Genomic DNA, 27,945 nt, shown 5'->3' on the forward strand with positions numbered 1-27,945 from the left:
ATGAGGACTCTGAGCCTCGGTATTCTTCTCGTGTCCGGTTTCTTTTCTTTGCTCCGAAAACACTGAAGCTCTTTATGAAGCCCATGTGCACGGGACACGGTGGATTAAACATCCTCGCAGGCTGAGCTTGTCTGGTAAGCAAGTTTCCCACATCTACATTCCATTTAATATGGGCAACTTTTGTGTTAACGGCTTCTAGTGAGTTACTAAGGGAGTTATACATCGCTGCAAACTCAAATGTCACACAGCACCGACGTCAGAGATGTTGCACGACGTTTTTGTCCAAGTGATTTCGGTTGCAACGCTTTTTTTTTTTTTTTTTTTTTAAAGGGAAGAAAACCGGCGATGGGACGTATTTATTTTTTACATGGTTAATCAACCTTTGGTTGTTGTTAAATCTGCATAACGTATTAAATGTATAATTTGGTGTTGAGACGCTTTTCTCTGTGATTCGATGCGGTTCGAGCGCGTTCTGCGTCTCCTAGCAACATCGCTGTGGAGAGATAATCCAGTTAAAACTTAATAGACTCTTCTGGGGAGAAAAAAAAAAACGAAAGAAATGAATAGATCCTCCGGTCTCTTGGAAACGAACAACGCTCCGGGAGTTTTTTTTTTTTTTTTTCCCCTTTCTTTTCTTCTTATTTTGTTGTTTAGATTTGTTCATTAATTATTTTATAATATTTTATAGTTGAATAAAAATAATCCTTGCTGTGTTTTTTTAAGTAAGTGTTTTTGGTAATTAACAATCGTTTTTGTTTTATTTGTATTAATATTTTAGATTAAACCGGTTACTTTAAGATATCAGACTCAATGGGATATAAAAATAAAAACTTCCCGCTAAGATTTTGTTCCCTCAGAGACGAACAACGCTCCGGGAGATTAATTGATTACATTTATTTATTATTTTGTATTGTTATACTTATTAATTTTTTACTGTTGAATAAAAAAAAGTGTTTTCTTTTATTTTTTTAAGTAATGGTTGAGTTAATAATGGTTGAGTTTGGTCATTAATCATTTTTATTTTTATTTATTTTTTTATATAAGATTTTAGTCTCAAATGGGATAAAATAATAATAATAAAAACTTCCAGCTACATTCACCGGAGCATTATTCGTCTCCCAGAGAACGGTGAGACGAACAATGCTCCAGACTTTTTATTATTATTATTTTATAAATTATTGTATATTTTTTTAATGTTTACTATTATTTTATTGTTGCATACAAATAACCCTTGAGTTTTGTTTTTATTTTTATTAAGTGATTTTATTCATTCAAATTCATGATCATTTTGGTTTTATTTTTATTAGTATTTTATAGTTTTAGACTCAGTGGATAAACAAATGTCATCCTTTACTCACCCCTAAGCACTTTCTTAAGTGAAACACAAAAGTATAACAGCCTCATTCACTGTTTTTATTCCAATACAATAAAGGCTTTCACAATGAATACATTTTTGCGTTTAAAAAACAAAACTAAATCTAAACATAGCACCACGAACGCAGGTATCTCACGTTTTTTACAGTTAATTTTTTTTTTTTTACTTTACATGGATGGCAACATCTTTTAAATGCTTGGTTGCTGGACGCACCCTCGAGATCAGAGATCTTCTATATTGTGATTACCACCTTCGCGTTTTTAACAACTAGCGTGTTACGACAGTAAGTCACGTTTGCTGATACCATACAAACGAATGGGGAGAGCCGGTTACTGACACCTAACTGTCGCAAATATTTCCGCGTCTTCCCTTTTAAAACAGTAAACTTAACAGTTCATTCCAAAATGATAATTTAGCGTAAAACCTGTTGAAGTTAGTGGACAGGCTGTCATTTTATTAAGATGTGAGCTGTTTCCTTAAAAAGTAGCTTTATCAGCTAAATAATTTATGTGATTTTTTTCTGAGAACATCTGTAAACAGTGAACATTTGCCCATTCTATTGTTCATAATCTGCACATCCCTGCACAACTGCACATATGTTGCACAACTGTACAGGTTCTTTATTAAAACCAGTCAGTTTACTCTAGATAGGCTATTGTATCTTAAATATAGTTTATTATTTATCTTACTCTGTTTATGTTTATTGTATGCATCAAACGCCAAGACAAATTCATGACTTTAAAGTTCCTTGTATTTTAAAGTCAATTCTGATTCTGAATGAAGCAATTCCTCCATTGACATCCATTAAAAATACGGCCTCTTGTCTCCTCGCAAGTGTATCTGGGACCGCCGCTTTATTTTATTTTATGCTAAGCTTGTAGGCTACACTATGTAGAACGGTTCTGAGAGATGGATGAAATTAACACGTGGCGTTTACGCACTCGTTATGCACGATCCGCCCCTCTACCTGAGAGAAGCGCACCTGGATCCAACGACGCGGAAATCCTGCTGAGATTATTCCACTTTGGATTCACGGTAGAAGTCAGATACCGCCTACATCTCTTCTTTGCGAGAGTCCATGTTAAATTCAAAACACATTTTGGATATGTACTTGCATTATTTTCAAGCGCCGACGGTATGTCTCACTCTTTATCCAATGTCTGAGCTAGATAACCTTTGTTTTGAGGTGAGGTGTGAACATTTAGCATGAAACCGCTTCACAGAGTCCTTAAAATGATTAAATAATAATAATTAAAAAATATCAGTAGCTAGTATTAAAGTGATTAATTTAACCCGAAAATGCATACGTTAAGATGCATGTTCTTCAGAACACTTAATGTTTTTTCAATTAAAATAAAATGTTATGATCATTTTGATTGTGTAAGTGTGTCTTTGTGTATGTGTTGTTTTGTTTTGTCGTGTAGGCTACTTAATGTACTGTTTATTCTGCATATAGGCTTACTGTATCATACTGTAAATCACTTTGGATAAAAGCATCTGCCAAATTAATAAATTGTATGTATTTATTTATTACTAAATAAAGGTCTGAACATTAACATAATTATTTAACATTGCCTAAAGATAATTACATATGTATGCCGTTAATACGTAGAAAATGATATATATCACTTTCTGTATGTGTATATATATATATATATATGTGATATGATGATGTGTGTATATATATGTGTGTGTGTCAACTTGGGATAGTACAAAAGTGAAATAGAAAAACAATATAAAGTAGCAAATTTAATGTGAAAACAATTGGGTCAAAAACATGCCATAATTGAGGAATTCTCATATGAAAAAAAAGCACTTAATGTGAAAAATATAATCCCCAAAAGCTGGACGCCTGTATGCATTCTAGGGTTAAAATTAGATTTTTTGAAAAGATAGATCTGTCAAGTCTTGCATTTTACGTATAAAGAACACTTGACTGTTATTTTTTCGGTGGTTAAAAGCACCAAATAGTTTATGATTTGGAAAGTTCCTTTTTACATTTATTCCAAGGGGATGTTTTTAAAGAAATTAAGTTCACAAAATTACTTCTCTCTTGTGTAGAATGGTTACCCAGCCATCAAAAAGGGGCTTACATATATCAAAGCAAATATTGAAGTTGGATGTTCAGAACTGGAACTGGAGTAAAACTGTCTCATTTTTCCGTCTGCAAACCAGTTGTCAGAAGTGTTTAGCTTTTAAAGTGTTCGCAGGAGTCTGCTCAGGTTTTGATGCGACTCGTATGTCAGTGTAATCTATGTGTCATCGCTTTTCTCTCCCTTTCACAGGTGTGACAGCCAGTGATGTTATGCACAGGGTGTGTGCATGGTGAACCTTTGTTTCCAACGCTCCCAGTCGGCTCTGCCACAAAAAATGACATTTTTCCGCAGACTTCTGCGCAGACGACTGCACCCATGGAAGCTTGCCATTGTGGCATTAGTATTTGTGACCTTCCTGTTTCTAATGCAACGAGAAGTGGTCAGTCAGAACCCCCAAGACGATCCCTGGTTGAAAGAGATTGCAGTGAAACGGGACGCTGTTTTTGGGATGGTGATGGGTGCGATGAATAACTTCCGTGAGGCTATGCCAAAGATGCAGATTAAAGCTCCAATAAGACAGCAGCAAGGCGAGGGCAGCTCGGCCTGTCTATCTGGGTTTTACACGGCCGCCGAACTCAGACCAGTCCTGGAAAGACCCCCGCAGAACCCCAGCGCCCCGGGGGCTTCCGGAAAGGCCTTTCACACTGAGAATCTGAGTCCAGCTGAGCAGAAAGAGAAAGAGAGGGGAGAGGAGAAGCATTGCTTTAACTTGTATGCCAGTGATCGGATCTCACTAAGCAGAGACATTGGGCCTGATACGAGACCTCCAGAGTATGTACCGCCATTTTGGCTTATGTGACCTCAACAATCACAGTTTAAAGCCGTATTATTTAATTGGATGTGAGGTTAGTCACATTGCTGGGCAGGTGTAAACATTTCCCAACGTCTAAGTGGGAGTTTGACTAATTGGAAGAACTAGTTTCCCTACTGGTTGGATATTCATTGCATTGGGCATTTTTAGATCTCTTAAACTCTCATCCTCCACAATATTAATCTGCTGGTAGACTGTGGCTATCTGCTTTTTTACAGCAATCATGAAGCCGCAATCATGATTCGTGTCAGAGCGTCAACGCCAGCGTCGAGTGCTGCTTTAAACTCACCATTAAAAAGCGCTTACAGACAAAAATGTCTCATTCTGCGTTTTGGTTAATAGTTAAGATTTGGTGTGATTCTGTGGTAATTAAAATATAAATGGTAAATGGTTTGCACTTTATATAGCACCTTTTTAACCTTGGAGGTTTCCAAAGCACTTTACAATGTGTCCCATTCACACTACACTCATACACCAATGGTGGCAGAGCTGCCATGCAAGGCACTAGCCTGCCATTGTGAGCAACTTGGGGTTCAGTGTCTTGCCCAAGGACACTTTGTCATGTGGAGTCATGTGGGCCAGGAATCAAACCGCCAACCCTGCGATTAGCGGCCAACCCATTCTACCACCCCACAGCCACCCCTTAAAAAGCGCTTACAGACAAAAAAGTCTCATTCTGCGTTTTGGTTAATAGTTAAGATTTGGTGTGATTCTGTGGTAATTAATATTTGCCTTACATAGGCTGAATACTTCACATCTGGGCATGTTTTGTACATCAAATAGATCTAAGAGCTTCTTTTTCCATTATTTTATCACTGACAGAGATTCTTTTATTTGGATATAGCAATCTCCTATAATAGGAGAGAGCGTAACAGTTAACTAGAAGGTTATAACAGTACAGTCCATAGAATGTCTATGGGACCACCTCGTTATGCTATGTTATGCTAATCTTATAGTCCGGTAGAAGGTCTCTGGCACTGTTGTGTGTTGTTTGTGGTGTGTGCGTCAGTTTAATGACTCTGGACGGACACATTCAAAGGTTCCGCCCTTCTCACACACACACACACACACATATATATATATACAGTATATATACATATATACACCGATCAGCCACAACATTAAAACCACCTGCCTAATATTTTGTAGGTCCCACTTGTGCTGCCAAAACAGCGCCAACCCACACTTATTACTGAACCAGCCCATCTGGTACCATCAATCATGCCACGCTCCAAATCACTGAGAATAACATTTTCCCCATTCTGATGGTTGATGTGAACATTAACTGAAGCTCCTGACCCATATCTGCATGATTTTAAGCACTACACTGCTGTCACATGATTGGCTGATTAGATAATCGCATGAATGATTGTTGGTGCAGTGCATAAAATCATGCAGATATGGGTCAGGAGCTTCAGTTATTGTTCACATCAACCATCAGAATGGGGAGAAATTTATTCTCAGTGATTTGGGCCGTGGCATGATTGATGGTGCCAGATGGGCTGGTTAGAGTATTTCTGTAACTGCTCATCTCTTGGGATTTTCACACACAACAGACTCTAGAATTTACTCAGAATGGTACCAAAAACAAAAAAACATCCAGTGAGCGACAGTTCTGTGGATGGAAATGCCTTGTTGATGAGAGAGGTTAACAGAGAATGACCAGACTGGTTTGAACTGACGAAGTCTACGGTAACTCGGATAACCACTCTGTACAATTGTGGTATGAAATTTACGTCAATAGTTTTATGCATTTCATTTGTTTTCCTTTTGATTTACGTCATTTGCTGTGCTTCATGGGACTGTAGTTCATTCCCTCATGGAAGACGTTAAGTACACAGTCTTGTACCTTTTGTCTTTTTGTCTGATTTACACTTACATTTATGCATTTGGCAGACGCTTTTATCCAAAGCGACTTACAGAGCCCCATCTTTTTGCCTCAAATCAAAGCTTGTCATCTTGTGATTCAATTCAGAGCTGGTTGGTGTGGTTCATGGCTTAGAACTCTTTTATTAAGGATTTTATGAAATCGATTTGGAAGAAATGAATGGGAAAAACACTTCTGGAACCATGACAGATGAAAAAGTGTCCGGTGCTTTATCAGGACCTGCCGATATTGCTAAAACAATTAGCTCAATATTTTTTAGCCTTCTCCTAATATTTGATATAAGTCTCATTATTTATATATTTGCTATACATGGCTTAAAATGGTCTATTTCCCCTATCAACCATCATTTAAATGTACCCAAAATGATAGTCAAGACATGTTTTCACTTAATAAAGAACATATGGAAGAATGATATTTAATGATTTTCAGTTTTATGCACCAATGTAACAATTAACAGAAATATGCTGATGCTGCTTGATTTTATATCATCAGCAAAATCACCATGAATATTTGATATGTAACGGTATATCACCCATCCCTAGTCCTGAATAAAATTCTCCATCTGTGTCTATCCCATGCTTAACCTTCTTACAGATGCATCGAACAGACGTTCAGACGCTGTCCACCCCTTCCAACCACAAGTGTGATCATCGTGTTCCATAACGAGGCGTGGAGTACACTACTGCGGACTGTCTACTCTGTCTTACACACCTCGCCTGCACTCCTGCTCAAAGAGATCATCCTTGTAGATGACGCCAGCACTCATGGTAACTCACCTCCAGAGCGTAGCCCCACCGTGACCGCTCGTGTTTTTTAATGAGCGTCCGGTTTCCCTCAAGCTGACCGTAATGTAGAATTCTTGTCAGCCTGCTGACACCAGGCTGCTCGAGGCTAGGCTCGTGAAAAAGGTTACTATGGGAAACAGAGTTGTTTGGGAAAGTTCTCAGTGGAGTTTTGCTCAGAATGTGGAGGGGATTTCAGGGGGGGGTACCAGTGGACTCTTAAAAACCAGATCTCTGACAAGGCGAAGAGAGCAAAAAATGAGAAGGAAAAAAAAAAATGCATGAAGGCGCTTTACAAGCATTGACATCAAGTGGCGACCGTGCACAGTACCAAATTTGTCTATTGTACAAAAGTAAACACAAAGGTTTGTAATTTCGGCATCACAAAACATAATTGTAGAAATAATGACACACGGCCTTTGATGTCAACAACATTTTGATATTTTGGCAATATTGTATAAAACAACCAAAGTACTATGAAAATTATAGCATTCTTGTAACATCTCCCAGTCAATTTTAGAGTGCAAGGACACATTCTGTCAGATAGTGCATACTTTGCATAATAGTGCATAATGAGTTGAATAATGTAACATATGCTACAGTTATACAGTACATAACCTATTGCACTCAGAGCAAGGATCTTCCCCACCTATTCCTGTGGTCACGACCCGCTTCTGTTGATAAACCTCTTTATTTCAATATCTTTACAAAGCACTTGCAATTGTTATTATTTCCATTTAGCATTGTTTTTCCAAGTTGTTCATGAAACTATCAGAACAGACCTGTGACTCATTTTGGGTCACGACCCACCCATTGAGAATCGCTGCACTAGAGTACACCTGGTCTATAGTCAATGAGGGAATAGTCGGTCCCCTGACATGATCACGCAGGGATTGAACTTCCTCTGTTGGCGGCTTGCCATGTGAGAATGAAAGCCAGGGAATTGGCTTTCAACTACCTCTGTACCGTTCTCTCTTAATATAATTACACACACACACACACACACACACACACACACACACACACACACACACACACACACACACACACACACACACACACACACACACACTCTTTTTCATGCAGTGTCAGCTTCCGTTGAGAAAGACCAGTGTTCTGTTTGTCGGCACTCACCGTCAGACTGAGCCAAAACCTATAGAACAACCTGCTGTGCTGCTGGCTCTCATTTCAACTGGTGCAAGATTGTTGCTGTTTAAGGGTTATATCTTTACTAATGAAGGATTCAGAATGATTCTGAAGAGGATAATACATCCTAATCACATGAAAACTACATGAATGTGGCAACGTATTTGCAAAACAAAATTACGTGGTTAGTTTTATGTAATGCAGCAGTTCCAAGGTGAAATGTCTACTGTGGCGCTAAAAGTTAGTTAATTGTTTCTCCAAAAAGATGAGGTTAAGGCTAATGCTTTATCCACAAAAACTGACCTCTCTACCCTAAACCTTAAATCTAAACCTAACCAATAGTGTCATAAAAAGCAAGTGTTAGATGATAAACACAAATGCTGACGCAACCACATCCATTTGTCATGCTTATATGACACTTTCAGCTCATGTGTCGACTTGTGTGCTCTTCAGGACTCGTACCCCAGTCTTTTGGAGATAGAGTGTTGCTTCAAAGACACTTTCGTCTCACGTGTCAGCTTAAGATAGATAAGATAGCATAAGATAGAATTGTGTGAGGAACAAGGTGAAAAATACGTATTTATGAACTAATTAACTGATGTTTTACTCATGATTTGTGCGAAAGAGAATAAAAGTAATTGTTGTTGTTGTGCCTGTAGTATTCATTTCACTAGGAAACTGCTGCGATATGTACAACGAGTCACGTAAAAGTCATTTCGCAGAAATGTAGGTATAGTAAAGTGATTCTATTGGACCAGGTTGGGATAATAAATACAAAATCATAAAACATTTGTATTTGTTTACCATTATTTTGGTCTATTATTTGGCTGGACTGGTAATCTGGCATACCGGGCATTTTCCTGGTGGGCCGACACACATTGTGGCCGATCAGGGGTGGACTGGCCCTCTTGAGAACTGAGCGGGCTGGTGGGTCGGCCGCGAAACGGGCTGAATGGGCCGCGATAACCTAAAATGTGCTACCGCGTTATAACGGACCACAAAACGGTGCAACGATATGCAGAAAAGGACAGCGAACACCCCTGCTCAACAACTTTTGGCTCAGAAGACCGTACCTCGAACCCAGCCAAAGATGCAAGCTGACACGTGAGACGAAAGTGTCTTTGAAGCAACACTAAATTACGTTGTTGCAACAAAAATGTGTTTTTCATGTGGCATTTGCTTTTATAGAACACTTTAGGTTAGGTTTAAGGTCAGGGATGCACGTTAAAACCTCCATCCAACATTCAACTTAAAAACCTTTTCTGATTACGTCACTTTCACTCGCTTTTGGCGCCCCCCCGCAGGACATTTCACTGGGAAACTGCAGTAAAACGTGTAATGAAGCACACAATTTGGTTTTGCAGAAATGCTGCCACAGTCATGTAATGTTCATGAGATCGGTCTGGAAATAGATTAACAATTTAAAATAGAATAGCACAGACAGACCTCACAGTGCTTGCACATTTAGCTGTAGTTGGTTGTTTTACCTGTGAAGTACTCGAGTAGTCAAAAACTCGAAAAAGCACATGGCATGCCTTCATTGCACACAAACACCCTCCTGACATGTCTGTGTTTCTCACAGAGCAATTAAAGGACAAACTGGACGAGTATCTGAAACAGTTGCACATCGTCCATGTGGTACGTCAGCGTGAGCGAAAAGGCCTCATCACTGCTCGACTCCTTGGGGCGTCTGTGGCTACAGGAGACACCCTCACCTTCCTGGATGCCCACTGTGAGTATCCAAACTCTGACATGAGTCAGAAAAAACATTGAGTCATATGAGAGATGTGACTTTTCCAAGCCCTTCACTCCTACTCAAATGTGCTAGTCACTTTAAAGCCACTATGAAATCTTGTGCCATTGGGTTTGTCTCTTAATAAAAACAGACCTGCGGTCAGTTCGAACTGTTCTCCGTAGGAAAGAATGTAATGCTTTGTCTGAGTTTAGGCTTGTTAATGATTCATGGTATTATTTATAACATGTTTGTTGTGTCCACTGGTTGACTGGGACGTGGTCAGACAGAGTTTATGATGTTGCGGTTCATCATTACTAAAATTGGTTCAGAACACAGTTCTGTTTATATTATGAAACTCCTATTATGAAATGAAAACTTAATCGTTAACCTTTTTGCAATTAGTTCAGCCGAACTGCTTCACATACAGACTATATTCAAACTTGTTATTCTAGTTGTTTGTTTAGTTAATGTTATTCTTTTCAAGACATGTAAGATTAAAGTTTGACCATCTCCCATTTACCATTTTTTTTTTATATATATATATAAGCAATGATGTTCATTTGAGCGAGAGCAATATTTATTCTTAAAATGAGCCTTTTATTTGGCCATTTAGTTTCATAGAGTGCATCAGTAGACTAAGTCCACAATCATTCAGGGCTGTATAATTAATCAAAATAACCTCAAAATGGAGATATTATTTAACTGCCAAAGGCTGCGATTAAAGACAGATAAACATGGTCTGTCTGCACTTCAGAATGAACTGGCGACGCGCTGATCTGTGTGCACGTGCGGGGACGGCGGGGCTCGTGGGCTGGTGTTTTTAGCGTAGTTCACCTGCATTGTGAAATACTGCAGGTTAAAGCATTCACGCAATTCCAAACATTAGTAACTGTATTAAGTTATTATACAAATCTACAAACGCAGAACAGTAAAGGAGAGTTTGACAGTCGTCCACAAGATGCGAATCTCATAACTGTCAAATAAATATTGCACTTTCAGTTTCATAATTAAAACTCCTTGTGAAGGTGAAATAAACACCACTGCACTTGCAGTGGGTGAAGTAAATAGGACAGAAATATACTCATTTATCCTTAAAATAATAATTATACAGTATTGTATAATATTAATAAACTTGACTGGGTTCCACAGTAATAATTTAGTACTATGCACACCTTGTTCATTCACAAAGAAAAATGTTTTAGTAAAAATATATGAAGGTAAATAAGATTTGTATTAAGCTTCCATGTAGGATTGATTGTACAGGTAGGTTAAAAGTATAAATGTGCGAATCAATGACAATGATTACAATTTACGCTCCTTTGTGTGAAACTGTGGGAAACATGCCTTCGTCATTTTTTAATAGTTTAGATGAAATGATGGTTCCTCTGATTTAAAAAACAAACAAACAAAAAACAACAGCAACACTTTTATGTTATTTCAGAGCAAAAATATGATTATTGAGATAAGGTAAATGGTCTGCACTTATATAGCGCTTTTTTAACTTAGTGGTTTTCAAAGCACTTTACACTGTGACTCACACACACACACACACACAGCAATGATGGCAGAGCTGTCATGCAAGGCGCTAGCCTGCCATTGGGAGCAACATGGTGTTCATTGTCTTGCCCAAGGACACTTCGACATGTGGAGTCATGTGGGCCAGGAATTGAACTGGCAACCCACTCTATCCCCTGAGCCACAGCCGTCCCTATATATATATCTATATATATCGTCAATTTGCTGAAAAATATCAAGATATAAATTCTGAAGCCATATCACCCAGCCCTAGCAGATGTGTTTATGATAACTTCCATAGAAACAATTAAGAAAACGGTTTATTATTGTAATTGTTGTATTGCATATTTCTGCATATTATTTTTGTGTTTAATTAAGTAATTCACCCCCATCATTATTAAATCATCTTATTAGTCTACATTGTTTTTAGTCGAGTGTTGTCTATCTTCCTCAAAGCAAGTAATATCTCTGTTATAATTGTTTAAATGAAAATCAATGTGAAAATGGCATGTAATGATGACTCTGGCTCTGCTGGGGAAAATATTTGAGTAATCACTGGCAAAGTCCCAGTAACATCAAACCACGAGATTCATCCGCGCAGAAGAGCAGCGATGAAACACAACTCGCGTAAAAATTTCTGCAAATTGCTTGCAACTTTAGGTTTCAACCACAAATGTTGCTAAAGAGCATTCCATAGTGCAGCTTTACAGTTTACTTCAGGTTTCGTTGTGTTGATTAATTATGTATGTTAAATGAATTGCAATTGGACTGCATAGTTTCGGCCCTGTTTTTTTTTCATAATGTAGTAAGCTAAAAAGTTCCTGTGTTATTTACAGCATTAACCAAGCAATAAATAATTTCATATGTAAACAAACTAGACATTATATCTGAAATATTCCCAAATGAATCAGAATTGAATCAAGAGCTTGTGAATCAGAATCAAATCAAATCTGGTAATCTGTATCAATACCTAGCACCTGGTGATCACATCTCCCTAGACGAAGGCTAAAGGAATATTCCGGGTTCAATACAAGCTCAATTGACAGCATTTGTGGCATAATGTTGATTACCACAAAAATAATTTAGACTTGTCCCTCCTATTCTTTAAAAAGGCAAAAATCGAGGTTACAGTGAGGCACTTACAATGTAAGTGAATTGGGACAATTTTAGCACTTACATTAATTCTTCTTTGAAAACGTTTAAGTTTTGAAAAGTTTTTAAATCATTGTTTTGACGATCGTTTTTAGGGTTTACGTTGATGTGTCTTACTGGCATTGAAAGGTTAGGAAGCAATATTATCATGCTAACTAATAATTAATGTTAAAACACATTGTTTATATCTTGTGGCTATAACTTTGTAACAGTGAGTATTTTATCATTTACTGATTGGCACCATTCACTTCTATTGTAAGTAACTTTTTTTTAATGAAAAAGAAGGAACGAGTCAAAATGATCATTCTTTTTGTGATCAGCACTATGCCACAAATGCTGTCGACTGACCTTAACTTGTATTGAACCTGGGAAATGATTTTAATACCAGTTGTAATCAGTGTCATAGTGATGTCCTATTGCAATATTGCATTCAAACAATTTAACTGGTTAATTTCTGCCGATATGATTCTGTTCTATGATTAAGATCAATGTATCTAGTGCACCAAGTAAAGGAAACTTGTTCTACATCATTCCTATGAATGACATCAAAGTCTTAAAGGGATAGTTTCATCCTAAAATGAAAATTCTGTTGTTCCAAACCAGTATGACTTTACTTTCTTATGTGGAACACCAATGGAGATGTTAGACAGTATGTTAGCATTAGTCACTCTTGACATGCATTGCAATGAAAGTAAATGGTGACTAAAGCTAACATTGTGCTTAGCATTTTTTAATATACTATGATTGTTTTTCAGGTGAATGCTTCCACGGATGGCTTGAGCCCCTGTTGGCTCGGATAGCAGATAACTCCACAGCTGTAGTGAGTCCCGACATCACCACCATAGACCTCAACACATTTGAATTTATGAAACCATCACCCTACGGACAGCATCATAACCGCGGAAATTTCGACTGGGGTCTGTCCTTTGGCTGGGAGACTCTTCCCGATCACGAAAAACAGAGGCGCAAAGATGAGACGTACTCTATAAAGTAAGAAAAAGTGCTGGTTTGCAATTATCTAAGTTACACTTGCTCACTATTAAAGGAATAGTTCACCCAAAAAAGGTTAATGATGTAATTGTGTTCTCACCCTCAAGTTGTTCCAAATCAAAATGAGTTTTGGCTTCCATAAAACACAAAAGGAAGTTTTTAGCGGAATATCTAGGCTGCTCTTTTCTGTACAATACAAGTGAATGGAGACTGAGGCTGTTGAGGTCCAAAAATGACAAATAAAATCATTTGTCGAAATGTGCTTGACATAAATGACAAGACTCACAAGAATCATTGATGTCAATGGAATGATTAAATTGTGGCAAAACGTTTGGGTGAACCGTCTCTAAATAACTTGATAGATTAAATACTGTATATTTTGAAATACTCTCAGAACTGCATTGGTTTTCATTGTTTTCCATTAAAATTTAGTACCCACAGTCTCATTTCAGTCATATTGTGTCTAATGAAAAAAACTTTACATTTTAGGACAATTTACATCATAATCGCATTTGCCCTCACAGGACACCAACCTTTGCCGGGGGACTCTTCTCCATTTCGAGAGATTATTTCTACCACGTTGGAAGTTATGACGAGGAAATGGAGATTTGGGGAGGAGAAAATATTGAAATGTCCTTCAGGGTGAGAGAAAATACATTTCTCACACACAATCCTACTGTTTCATCAACACCATTTAGTCAGTCTTAGCATAAATGGACTACCAAAGTTTGGACACGCTTCCACTGAATCTCATAAATTTTCTCCAAAGGCGTATTGATTTTTACTGTTAACTTAAAAACCTTTAAAGACAGACCTACCGTGAGCTCCAAGGTTGTTAATGGATGGTATATGCTTCTGTTGAAGCCATCAGTCTGCATTATTTCAACTTCATTTTTTAAAAAACTGTGTTAAATAGCGGGACTCCTGGTGAAGAACTACACTACCCATGATTCTGAAGAGGGAAAATCGACCAATCAGAGAATCGCAGCTAACAACGTGCGGCAAAAGAGCTCTGCAGCGACTTCTCACTTCCATGACGCACCGTGAATGACGCAATCAAGTCGACCTTACTACACTTTCAAAGTACTTATATACTTGTATTAGTGATGTCAGTCGATTTAAATATTTAATTGTGATTAATCGCATGCTTTTCCGTAGTTAATCGCAATTAATCGCATATTTCGATATACAAGTTGTCAAGTCATTTTTATTTGTATAGCGCTTTTCACAACACACATCGTTTCAAAAGAGCTTTACAGAAAATCATGCATTAACAGAAAATGAAACCGTAATATCTATAAAGTCTTAGAGTCATCATTGAGTAATTTGATTAAATATGATTGTAAATTATGTATGTAATTAAATAATAATTGTATTTAGAACCCCAGTGAGCAATCCCAAGGAAACTGGCAAGAAACGCAAAACTCCATAAGATGTTGGTTAATGGAGAAAAATAACCTTGGGAGAAACCAGACTCACTGTGTGGAGGCCAGTTCCCCTTTGGCTAAACAGCATGAATATATTGCCAATATTAGTTATTTGTGTGCAGTGTAGGCCATGGTTTAAAATTATTAAACTAAGTAAGTGTTAAGGGTCAATGTTTAAACAAAGATTTTGTATGAACTATAAGATGAATGACTAATGTCTTTGAAATTCATCCTGGATTAACTGTAGAAGTTCACATAGATGCATTGTCCTTTGCTAGTTGGCTTATGAAGACTTTTGTGTATTCCAAGACCATGGTGATGCAGGCAGAGATCAGTGAGTTGCACCGCAGTTCAACCGGCAGGTCATTTCGGTGAGGTCTATGCTAAGTCCAAGGTTCAGGCAATGGCCTATGAAGTATCCCATGTCTTGTGGTTGGAGTTGGCATCAATTCATCCTCTGAAGTCCACCGTAATAGACTGTAAAAGTGATATCTGGCTGGCAACAGCTGCATTTAGTTGCCATCGCTAGGGACACGTAGCATTGGAATCCGACACCAGGCAGGAATGGAGCTGGATCCGGCCAGCTCTGGTAACCACAGGATATGAATCAAGAGGTTGAGACAGGGAAAGAAATAGAATAATATTAACGTAGATGCAATAAAAGGTTTTGTGTTATAGATCATTATAAATATTTCTGGTTCACATTGGGGTAACCTCCTCGTGGTTGCCATAATGTGGTTCTCGCTCTCGGTGGGGTGCATGGTGAGTTATGCGTGGATACCGTCGAGAATAGTGTGAAGTCCCCACACGCGCTAGGTCTCCATGGTAATGCCCTCAACAAGCCACATGATAAGATGCACGGATTGGCGGTCTCAGACTCGGAGGCAACTGAGATTCGTCCTCCGCCACCCTGATTGAGGCGAGTCACTACGCCAACATGAGGACTTCGAGGGCATTGGGCATTCCAAACTGAGGAGAATCTAACAGGTAGCCTATGTAACGACAATAAAATGGGGCTAATATGATCATATTTCTTGATTCTAGTCAGCACTCTGGATGCTGCATTTTGAACCAATGCTGGACATCCTCCCAGTAATACATTACAATAATCTAGTCCTGAGGTCATGAACACTAATTCGTTTTCCGGCATAAGCAACAAAGAGCATGTGTCGTAACTTGGCAATATTTCTGAGGTGGATGAATGCTGTTCTACAAACATTGGAAATTAGATTTTCAATGGACAGATTGGTATAAAATATAACACCTAATTTCTTCGCTGTAGAAGACGATGTAACAGTACTTCCATCGAGAGTCAAATTATATTTTAGCTGTTATGTGGAACATCAATATTTTAGTTTTTGGTCTAATAATTAGTACCTCTTTTTTGTTGGAATTGAGTAAAAGGAAATGTCTTGCCATCCAATCTTTGATTTCATTAATGCACTCTGCTAATTTGGAGAATTGTGAAATTTCTTTGGGTTTGAAGAAAAAAGTTAGTTATCGTCAGCATAACAGCATAAAACTTATTCCACAATTTCCTGATAAAATCTCCCAGGGGATGCATATGTAAGGAGAAAAGTAAAGGCCCTAAAACGGTGGCACTCCATACTTTTGTTTGATTTGACAATTCCTCATTTACATAGACAAAGTGGTAGCAGTCTACTAAATAGGACCTAAAGCATGCTAATGCAACTCCATAAATGCCAACATTATTCTCAAGCCTATTCAAGAGAATGTTGTGATCTGTGGTTTCGAAGGCATCATTAAAATCTAAAAACACTTGAAGAGAAATGAAGGTCAGATGATAAGAGCAAGTCATTTGTATGTGCAGGCTCTGTATTGTGATGGAGCATTAATCCTGACTGAAATTGTTCATATATACTATTTCTCTATAGAAATGAACATAGTTGGGAGGATGCTACATTTTCTAGTATTTTCAACATAAACGGGAAATTTGAAATCGGCCTATAATTAGCCAATTTTCCAGGATCAAGCTGTGGCTTTTTAATAAGTGGTTTGATAACTGCCATTGTAAAGTTTCTTGGGACATGTCCTTAGGATATCGAGGAGATAATAATATTAAGAAAAGGTTATGAGATTACAGGGACTACCTCTTTTAAGAGCTTAGTTGGTATTGGATCTAACATACATGTGGCTTTTGATATTTTGATACATTTTGTTCTTCAAAAAGCTCTTCATGACCTATGACAGCAAGTGATTGAAGTGCTCATGAGGAAGATTATGAGACATTGTTTTCTTTGGTACTGTGACAGACGATTGTATAATTCACATTTTTTTTGTGATGATTTCAATTTTATCAGTAATGAAATTCATGAAGTCATTACTATTGTGCTGTTACGGATATCTGGTTCAGTCAAGGATTTATTCCTAAACAATTAGTCACAGTACTGAATAAACACCTAGGATTGTTGTGGTTATTTTCTTGGAGTTTGCTAACTCCCTAACAACCTGGGCGGCTGTAGCTCAGGTGTTAGAGTGGGTCGGCAGCTAATCGCAGGGTTGGTGGTTCGATTCCCAGCCCACACGACACACATGGCTAGACACTGAACCCCAAGTTGCTTTCAATATCAGGCTATCGCCTTGCATGGCAGCTCTGCCGCCATTGGTATGTGTGTGTGTTAATGTGTGTATGGGTCACAGTGTAATGCGCTTTGGTAACCTCTAAGGTTAATAAAAGTTGCTATATAAGTGCAGACCATTTACCATTTAGTGCCTCTGTGTAGCTACAGACACTATCCTTCTATGAATCGTGAAATACCTCTAATTTTGTATTCTTCCACTTGGTAATGATCTGAGATGTCATCGCTCTGCGGCAGAATTTCTATATTATCAACATCAACTCCATATGACAGAATTAAATCTAGCGTATGATTATGGTGATGAGTTGGACCTGTCACATTTTGTCTGACTCCAAGAGAGTTGAGAATATCAATAAATGCTAATCCCAATGTGACATTTTCATTATCTATGTGAATGTTGAAGTCTCCAACAATTAACTACAAGATCTGATAAAAAAGTTGCAAGGAAATGAGAATACAGCCCAGGTGAACTATATAAGGTAGCAAGGGTAAAAGACAACAGAGTTTTTTTATTTACATCTGACCAAAATATGATTTGTAATAATTGCATTTATAATTAGTGCTTTGGTTTAAAGAAATCTAATGTTTATTAGCCCTACCTTTTATATGATGTTTATCTTCAAAACAAAATTTCTTCAGGTTTTACCTTAATCAGTTTTTTCTTGATGATTTAGTGAGGGGTTCGTGTTTGGTAGTATGGGGATCAGACACAGTATCTATGTGATATCTAAGTGATACAGTCTCTATGTGTTGTATTTTCTTTGACCTGTGTGACTTTAGTGTATATATACTTGTTTTCAGTCAATATTTATTTATTTTCTTCTTAGAAAAGATGTTTTAGTAACATGTAACTAATGTTTTAGTAACATTTCCCAAACAAAGTATTCTACAAAATATAGACAGAAATACACTAAAATTGCACTAATTCAATTAATATTAAATGTTTTCCAAAGTCTAAGTGGGAGGTTGACTAATTGTAAGAACAAGGATAAGTATTCATTGTAATGGGCATTAAATCTCTTAAACTCTCATTCTTCACAATGTTAATCATGGCTATTCACTTGCTACAGCAATCGTGAAGCCGCATTTATAGTACATGATTCGCTCCATTTTGTACTCCACATGAAAAGCGCTTGCAGATTGCCTCTTGTTTTGCTTTTAGCCATGGCAATGCACACATAAATTCTACTCTATCATACGGAGCTGAATAAAATGTCAAATCAGTAAATGTGTTAATTGTGATTAAGAAAAATTAATGCTTCGTTTTAAATTATATGCATGCATTAACTCGCTTATTTCAACAGCTCTGATCTGTACAGTATATATCTGAATATTTTGCAGTAGACTTAAAATATACTGATTCTATACTTATAATCAACATGTTTAATCAATAGTTTTATTTCTTTCCATAGTTTTTAATTCAGTAACATTTGAATTAAATTCAATTGTTGTTCATTCCCTCATGAAAGATGTTAACACAGTCTTCATATTTTTTGCTGATTTTCAAACACTTTTTTTTCTTTTAATCAAAGTTTGAAATGTTGTGATTCACCTCGGAGTTGGTTGGTGTGGTGCATGGCTCACAACTCTTTTATGTAATATTTTATGAAATCCCTATGGAAAAATATGTGGTCGGGCAATGTTATGATCTATTAAGGTCGATGTTTTCTTTCATATTCGTTCTCATTGTGTTTTTCTGGTCCTGACCCCCTTCAGGTGTGGCAGTGTGGTGGGCAGCTGGAAATCATCCCCTGCTCTGTCGTTGGTCATGTGTTCCGCACAAAGAGCCCTCACACCTTCCCCAAAGGCACACAGGTGATCGCTCGCAACCAGGTGCGACTGGCTGAAGTCTGGATGGATGATTATAAAGAGATCTTCTACAGGAGAAACCAGCAGGCGGCTCAGATTGCCAAAGAGGTAACAAAAATCTATTTAATGGCAGAAAATCTTTGAAAGAGCATAGTTTTTCCAAGCATTTTCTAACATGTAAATTAGATATCTACAAGCAGAACTGTTTTTGTCTGTGAAATAATAAGTACTTATACAGACAGAAAGTGTTTTCACCTCTTTCTGTATAACTGTTTGCCATTTTTTTTTTATAATTATGTAAAATGGGCTTTTCCCAATCAGAGGGTGTTTTCAATAGTTTAGAAACACCCATCCCAGTTTGAATACACCCACAGATTTGAAAACACCCATTACTGTTCCACAGAGACCTGTACTTGATGTGGGAATAAAATTAATTGTCACATTTCTTGTCACTCAGAAGGTATCTTCCTGTTTAAGTGGGCAGTTCTTGGCCAGAATAATCTGCATTGTGGGCCAGACTTTATGAGGATTGTCAAAGACTACTCTTATGTCATGTTTGTGTTTGAGCTGCAAGCGGAAAGTCAGCAGCGCCAAATATATTTTTTTCATGGTATATTTACTCACCCACAGAGCATTTTAATAGTCTGTGTGTATAAGCTGTTGCCGCTAACACTGAACTCCAAGATAAATAGGGATTTTGTTTATGTAGTTATATTATTATTTGTGTATCTTATTTCTTACACCCTCATGGAGGATATTTTTACGACTGTATGGTTGACAGCCCCAGTTACGTAATGTGGGAGGAAGCATGTCTGTTCTGAGTACGGTTAACTGTGGGTATGTACCATATTTATTGGCCAATAATTGACCAAATTAAAATTGTCAACACAAACCACCAATATCAGCCATCCAATGGTTTATTTATAATTATGTGAATGTATTGTGTTGTATTAAGTGTACAATATTTTTTATGTGTAAATACCTACAAAAACATATTAATATCGGTGGATCCCTAATCATCTGAAAAACATTTAGCCTACTTTATATTATGTTGACAGTGTTACTTTTTTCACCACAATATTTGAGTAATGTGGCCCCCTGGGGGTCCCTGTACCCCAATTTGAAAAGTACTGATATAAACAACTCTTAGTAGGTGCTTTTTTACTTTGCTGACATTTTAGAATAGTTGCAAATATGAGTATTTTCTGTAAACTATACGGTCTAAACATCATACAGATCGTAAGTGTCTCAAATAGAACATGACAAATATTGTGTCACTCACATAACAAATATTAATCGAGTAAGAGTCTAGAGTTTAAAGTGCTTAACGGATGTTGTGGTGGTGGTGGTGGTGTAGTAGTGGGCTAAAGCACAGAACTGGTTGATGGTTCGATCCCACAGCCACCACCATTGTGTCCTTGTGCAAGGCACTTAACTCCATGTTGCTCCGGGAGGGATTGTCCCTGTAATAAATGCACTGTAAGTTGCTTTGGATAAAAGCGTCTGCCAAATGCATAAATGTTAATGTATATGTAAACAGATGTGTTTTTTTGTTGCATTTTCGTGTTTAACTTCTTAAAACATAAACAGAATATAAAACCAGCAGATGCTCCTGATTAAAAAGAGCCCAAATTAAAAATTATGTCATGCATAGATCTTAAATAACCTTCGAGAAAATGCAACGCTACCTCAGATATAACCGACTTTAAGACTGAAGGCCTTTTGCTGTCTTCTGTTTCATATACCACAGATATTCTCAAGATTCTGTGTATGTGTAGCCAAAACGTGCTGCTGGATCATAACCACAGACAGACAGCTTTAAAGTGGTGCCTCAGACAGCCTGAGGGCTGATTCAATATATAATTCAAAGCAGTTTGAGTAATGAAGCAACCATCTCTCTTTGTTTCTCCACAGCATTCGTTTGGTGATGTCTCCAAGCGTGTAGATCTCCGGGAAAAGCTTCAGTGTAAGAGCTTTTCCTGGTATTTGAAGAACGTCTATCCGGAGGTCTTCATGCCCGATCTCAATCCACTGCATTTTGGCGCGGTGAGTGTATGTGTGTGTGTACACTGGCAGCAGTGTTAAAGAATAACTTACTAAGACTAGCATCAGTACTATCTCAACTACAGTTTTCAGTATTGTAGCTGAGCTTCTTTCAAAATAGTGATGAATGTACAGGATGAGTGGCCTAAACAGTTATAAATCCTGAATATAGAAAGGAAAATATTCAATTATAAACCTGACATTTTTTTTTATTTTTATAGGTTTTAATATGAATATAGATACTATATACAGACTTATAGATATTGCCACCTTGAAAAGCATGTAGTTAGCTTTTTTTTTTTTAATTATAGCTAGAGTAGTTTGACTGTAGTTTAACTTCTTAAATTATGAGCAGCTTGTATTTGGAAGCTACAGCTTTCAAGTGGCTTCCCCAACACCTCTCCCTCTCTTTTTCTCTTTCTATTCATATCTCTCTCTCTCTCGCTCTCCCTCCCTCCCTTTCTCACTCAACACCACAGTGTGTTGTGTCTGGTGGTTGTGGTTTCCCACCATGCAGCGGATCTCGGAGAGTGCATACCTCCTTGTTTTAACAGCTTTCATGTTACGACGCCACAATCCATCCCATTTCCTCCATCCCTCCCGCTCTATTTCTCTCCTTTCCCTCTGACCGTCTCACATTCCGCGTCTCTCTCCAGATAAAGAACATTGGAAAGGAGGCCTGTTTGGACGCTGGAGAGAATAATGAGGGAGGGAAGTCTCTGATCATGTACCCCTGCCACGGGATGGGAGGAAACCAGGTACTGCCAGAGCAAACAGTGTGACCTGTCAATGAATCAAGGGAATTGATAAAATACATCATAGACTGCTTATTATTAGGCAAAAACTAATTTAGATTTGTTTGGAAATGTTCCATATTGAATGTTTACTTTAGTGGTAACAGTTAGGGACAACCTGGAAATATCAGGGTTTGGAAAAGTGATGGAAATTACTAAAAGGCACTCTATGAATTTCTGGGCTCTTTATCGACATCTGTGGTTGAAACATGAAATAGCAAGTTAATTGCAGAGGAACAATGAGTGCGTTTACATGCACGTTCTTGCACCAATTATGCTTAATAAGCCGACAACCTGTGTGGTCATGTAAATGCGTTAAACAGCTTTTGCATTTGTGTAAGATCATAAACGGCGTAAGCATAAACCGATCGAAACAGGAAGATTTTTGTCTATTACACCGCGTTGCATGTAAACACAATAACTGTCGTTCTTACTGGCTTATCCAGTGTGCACACGTGTTGTGCGCATGCCTCTTCACAGCTTGACGTTAAAAGCAGAGAATAACAAAAATTATTTCAAATGTCATGTAAACATTAATTTCTTGCTTTGTCTGATTGTTTAAATAAGCTGAGTTTTGGGAGTAATCAACGGATTGATGTGCAAGTAAGCGGTCTCACTGTTTTGTTTTTTTACCAACATGATGTAAACAAACATGGGGACAAATAACGGAAGCCTGAAATTCCTGCCAAATTTAACCCGAAGGTTCTCATGTAAAAACATTACTGTACACTTACCGTAGTGACTCAAGGATGCGGTTTTGAATGCAGATTTTTATGAACTTGCTCAATAATAGTTTTTGTACATTCCTTCATATTTTTACATGCGATAAACAGACATTTCTGACGGTTGCTCCGTGTCTTGGAGGCATCAGTAAGAACTAGGGATGGGACGATATATCGAATTTTTATATATCGTGAATCAAAAGAATGTCGAAATATATTAAGGGAAAACTCGATATTTTGAAATTTGCAACATTGTTTTCCGTCCATGTGATAAAAAATGAAATGACCAGTCAAGCATCATAATCTCTCTATCGCTTGACTTTACCATTGTTTACAGGGTCTGCACAAGGTCCTTAAAGTGCTTAAATTTAGATTTTAGAAATGTTTGCACTGGAATACCTGGAAAAGTGCTTGAAATGAAAATGGAACATTTCTTCTGTGTAATGTTAAATATTTGACTATTAATGATGACAAACAAATTATTACAAAATAAATGTACTCTTTAACGTACTTTTTTTTTTAATGTAAATTAGGACACTAATTTTGAAGGTTTGTTTGTGATCTATTCTTATTGAGAAAAGTATATGAGAAAATCTTATTATTTCAAATTTGAGCATTTATATTATCCATTAAAAAGCTTTATTTTAATGAAAAATTATAATGTACATTTTGGTCAAACAATTAAAAAAAATTTAATAATAAATATTTCTGTCATACTTTGTCATTTAATAGTTATTATATTGAATTGTAAACATCATATCGTATATCAAACCGAATCGTGAGATAACCATATCATCCCATCCCTAGTAGGTATTAACTAATTAGCTTTTGCATCCTATGCCACCATTTTCCAGCAAAGCTTGTTTGTTTTAAGGACAAATATTAATATTATTCCTGGCACGGTTTGGCTCTAGTTCGGCTTTGCTGTAAAATATTTCGTAATGCTCGTCTAGACAACAAAAATTGTTCGCAAGCCTTTATGATGTAATATGTGAGCGAATCGTTCTTTGGCATAGTTCTTTCATCACCATGTCAACCATCGCAATTTCAATAGTAAGGGGTCGATCAGACAGAAAAACTATTGAAAAACAATGAAAAAATGTTAACATGCACTAGACAGACATTTTTGATCATTGCTCCACATTTTGCAGGAACACCACATTTTTAAGATCAAAAAGAACTTGGTCTTGAAATTTGGTCTCAATTGCTCACCTGCATTCTGTGCCATTTGTTGCAAGAACATGTTTGGTCTGAACAGCATCTATCTGTGTATTATGTACACACAGAATGATAATTTAAGGCAGTTTGCCTCCGCATATACAATGAATGCAATTGTCTCTCCCAAAACTTTGCAGCGTGTTCATGGCCTGTTTGATTCGCACATATACATTTTAATTAGAATGTTTAGTATGTTTGCCAGTAGCTCTCAGGAATATCTGCGATATGTCTAAAAGGGTCAGAAATCTAGGGGTAACCATTGATAACCAACTCAATTTCACAGACCACATCTGAAAGACAGCACGATCATGATATCTACAATATCAGGAAGATAAGACCCTTCCTCTCTGAACATGATACACAACTTCTTGTTCAGTCACTTGTCATATCTAGATTGGACTACTGTAATGCTCTCATTGCATGTGCAATTAGACCTCTGCAATTGATCCAGAATGCAGCAGCACATCTGGTCTTTAATGAATCAGAGAGAGCACATGTTACACCACTCTTTGTCTCTCTCCACTGGCTGCCGGTTGATGCACTTATAAAAGTCAAGGCTCTGATGCTGGTATACAAAACAGTCACTGGGTCTGCTCCAGCATACCTAAAATCATTTCTGCAGAGCTACACGCCCACCAGAAGCCTGTGGTCGGCTAATGAGTGGCGCCTTGTTGTACCCAACACAAAGAGGCACCAAAACACTTTCACAGACTTTCGGTCTCATATTGGTGGAATGACCTTCCCAACTCAATCCGTGAAGCAAACTCACTCTCTGTCTTCAAAAAACAGCTCAAAACACATCTTTTCCAAGAGCACTTAGCCATGCACTCATAATATATATATATATTTATTTATTTATTCTTGTTGCACTCTAATCTGTCTTGGATGCTACTATTCTGATGCTAGTGTAACGTTTTTATTCAGCACTTTTCGTAACGGTGTCTCAAGTTGAATCGGTTATGATGTATTATTCCTCTTTTGTAAGTCGCTTTGGATAAAAAAAGCATCTGTCAAATGTAAATGTAAATGTTTTCCCTCTGGTCAAGGTCTTCTCTCTTCTCTGATTACACAGTATTTCGAGTATTCGACCCATCATGAGATACGACACAATATTCAGAAGGAGCTGTGTCTGCACTCGACCGATGGAATCGTCAAATTAGAGGAGTGCCAGTATAAAGGTTACAACACCATGACAGGACCTCAGCAGAAATGGGAGCTGAGAGAGGTACAAGAACATTTAAAGACCATGTGGAGTTCTGATCTTTACTTTAAATACGACTTCAAAACAGCCTGAGGCAGTGCTGTTTCATAACTCACTCCTCTCTTAACACAACATTGTCTTTAGAGGCTTGTCTCTTGTTGTGCTTGTTAATTATTCTTTTTTAAACCAAAGTTTAATTAGCAAAATCAGTGTTCCAAAACTTTCTGAGATGCCTTGTCTACTACCTACGTATTCAGCTATCTTCTAAGGCAGCACCCTAATCATGATGTATCTTTACAAGTGACCAAGGCAGCAACTCAAATAGCGCTTCTCACAGGAAGTATCCAACACGATACTAGGTTTGCTACTTTTGAAGTTGTAAAACATGGGACACTCTAGAGTTTTTGATGGGGGATGCTGGCTGATGCATTCAGACGGTCCCTTACTACACCCTCCATGGTTTTAGCACAATGTGTGGACACATTTCCAATGAATATCAAGATTAAATTAATGAACAATTTCGCCGTGACACCATCAGACCAGCTTAACCTTGTGTAACCCCGCGTCCACAAGCATGGATGTTGTATTTTGCCTTCACTATAAACAACACATAATTTAATTGAATAAAAAGTGACTGTATAATGTTCACAAGACTCTAGACTGTAATTTAAAGGGTTAACTTCTGATGTAGTTACAAATCAGAAACTAGGCTCACTAGGTTTTGGAACAGATCCTGTGAGTTTTGCCTGTGTAAAGTCAAACGTGTTCTTTTTGGGTTGGCTAAACTGAAGCACACACAAAGGACAAAGACAAGAGAGAAATTAATCTTCTCACAGTTTCAGTTGTAGTTTATGGATGTCTATCTAATGCTTGTTAATGTTTGCTTTGGTGATTTGGCAGGAGTCTATAGTGTTGATAGATGTTTCTCTGTTATTTTATTCTCTTTGCAGGATCAGCTGTTCTTTAACAAGGGCTCAAAACAGTGTTTGACAGCTCGACAAGAGAACCCCTCTCTGGTGCCCTGCAATCCGGCAGACAAATACCAACTCTGGCTCTTCGCCTGAGTGCAGGGACACACACACACAGGGTCCAAAATTAACTTTATGCCACAGCTGCCAATAATGGGTGAATTGAAAAAATGTACATTTCATAAATATTTCTTACCAGTGATAAAGCTGCAATTTATATAAAACAAAGAAAAAAAATTATTTCTGATGATAATGGGATTTTTTATCCTTTTTTCTTGACTTGGCAAGTGTTCATTTTGGACCCTGCAGAGACATCGAACTTTAATTTATTTTTGTACTTGGAAAATATTGCTGCTGGACATTGGAGAAATCTAAAGGACCAAAAAAGCAGTGCACGCACAGACATTCCAGTATAGTATAAATAGTACATACTGTATGGGCCAAGGCACCGTCTGGGTGGACACATAGAAAAGTGCATTCAAGTGAAGTTTTAAACTTTTCTTTTATCTGTCTTTATTTCTTTAGATGTGAAAGACTATCAGACTAATCATTTTGCTCAGTAAGATCACAATGACACTCAATATCAGCTGCAAATTCTAATGTGAAATGCAGACTATGAATGTCCAACAAGAGCAGAGGCCTGTCTGATTCTTCAAATAATCCTATTATGCAATAGGCAAATTTTGAACCACAAAAGACTTGAAAGTATTTGTTTCGTATTCGCTTTTTACCAAGTGTTTTCATACTTCCTAGTAAACTGCAAGTTTTTCATGCCAGTAGCAGTTGTACTAAAATATATATATGTATTTTTTTTTAAAGATCTACGCATTTCAATTTCTTAACAAATTTCCATCAAATTAAGAAATATATATATATTTCAAGTTGTATTAATTTAATTTGAAAAATGATGATGATTACACAATTAAAGTTAATGAAAATGTGTTAAAAAAAAGTATGTCTCAATCTAAAAAATAGCCTTACATTTTATTTTATTTTTTTAATGATTTAAAAATCACCCCTATGTTTATATTGTTCTGCTAAAGAAAACACATTTTCATCTTTAAAATTAAAGTTGAATAGTTCACATTTTATTCAGTATATATAAATATGTATATTTTTGGGACATGAAAATACACTGAATATTATTGATGTCCCTTCTCACAAACTGGTTCTTGGTCAGACCTTTTAAAGAGGAATTTCTAATGGGATATTTTTATTATGTTTTCAGCCACAAAATGTTTTTTATTTTTTTTATCTCACCAAATTTAAATATATGATGTGTGTATATTTTGCTGTTGAGCCACTTGAATATTTGAAGGGAATGAACACATGGTCATAATCCGTGCTAATCCCTCCTTTGGCCATAGAGTGAATGGCAGTGATTGACAGAAGGGGGCGCTATAATACAAGCATCTGCCCTCAGAATGGGGGATGAACACAAATCAACAGATGAAAGAAATATTGCCAATGTTTACATTTTCATAAGACAGGTTTACAAAACTGAATTTGATTTATATACCACTGTTACATTGCCATGAATTGATGTAGATTATTTTTGTCTTGCTTATATTTTTTTAAATTGGATTTCATTTTTGTAAGATAGTGTTTCAGAATTACAGAAAAGTTTCTAAGGGTTGTCCATTAAAATTGGAGAAATGCTGCATTTTGGTAAC

At 37.2% G+C, this 27,945-nt stretch overlaps 1 protein-coding gene across 2 annotated transcripts; it reads left to right on the plus strand.

Annotated features, from left to right (window-relative positions):
• The first annotated feature begins 17 nt into the window (after window positions 1-17).
• On the plus strand, window positions 18-27,927 carry LOC127655056 (polypeptide N-acetylgalactosaminyltransferase 3-like). 2 transcript variants are annotated; one of them, XM_052142653.1, is made up of 11 exons: window positions 18-134; window positions 3,661-4,242; window positions 6,765-6,937; window positions 9,681-9,830; window positions 13,256-13,490; window positions 14,015-14,132; window positions 19,234-19,434; window positions 21,241-21,372; window positions 22,026-22,127; window positions 25,176-25,328; window positions 26,255-27,927. In XM_052142653.1, the coding sequence occupies exons 2-11, from the start codon at window positions 3,698-3,700 to the stop codon at window positions 26,366-26,368; spliced, it is 1,923 nt and encodes a 640-aa protein (XP_051998613.1). In that variant the 5' UTR covers window positions 18-134; window positions 3,661-3,697; the 3' UTR covers window positions 26,369-27,927. The 2 variants fall into 2 exon arrangements, with proteins under 2 accessions (XP_051998613.1, XP_051998612.1); XM_052142652.1 differs by lacking the exon at window positions 18-134 and adding an exon at window positions 2,400-2,510.
• Window positions 27,928-27,945: the final 18 nt, after the last annotated feature.

This window comes from Xyrauchen texanus, chromosome 14, assembly GCF_025860055.1.
Source record: "Xyrauchen texanus isolate HMW12.3.18 chromosome 14, RBS_HiC_50CHRs, whole genome shotgun sequence".
NCBI classification, from domain to species: Eukaryota; Metazoa; Chordata; class Actinopteri; order Cypriniformes; family Catostomidae; genus Xyrauchen; species Xyrauchen texanus.

What these genes read in the sequence shown, in the direction of transcription:
- LOC127655056 (XM_052142653.1), top strand. Translation starts at nt 3,698, where the DNA reads ATGGTGAACCTTTGTTTCCAACGCTCCCAGTCGGCTCTGCCACAAAAA. An exon ending in CACCTTCCTGGATGCCCACT is followed by an intron (nt 9,831 to 13,255) that starts GTGAGTATCCAA and finishes ATTGTTTTTCAG; the next exon opens with GTGAATGCTTCCACGGATGG. An exon ending in ATCCACTGCATTTTGGCGCG is followed by an intron (nt 21,373 to 22,025) that starts GTGAGTGTATGT and finishes GTCTCTCTCCAG; the next exon opens with ATAAAGAACATTGGAAAGGA.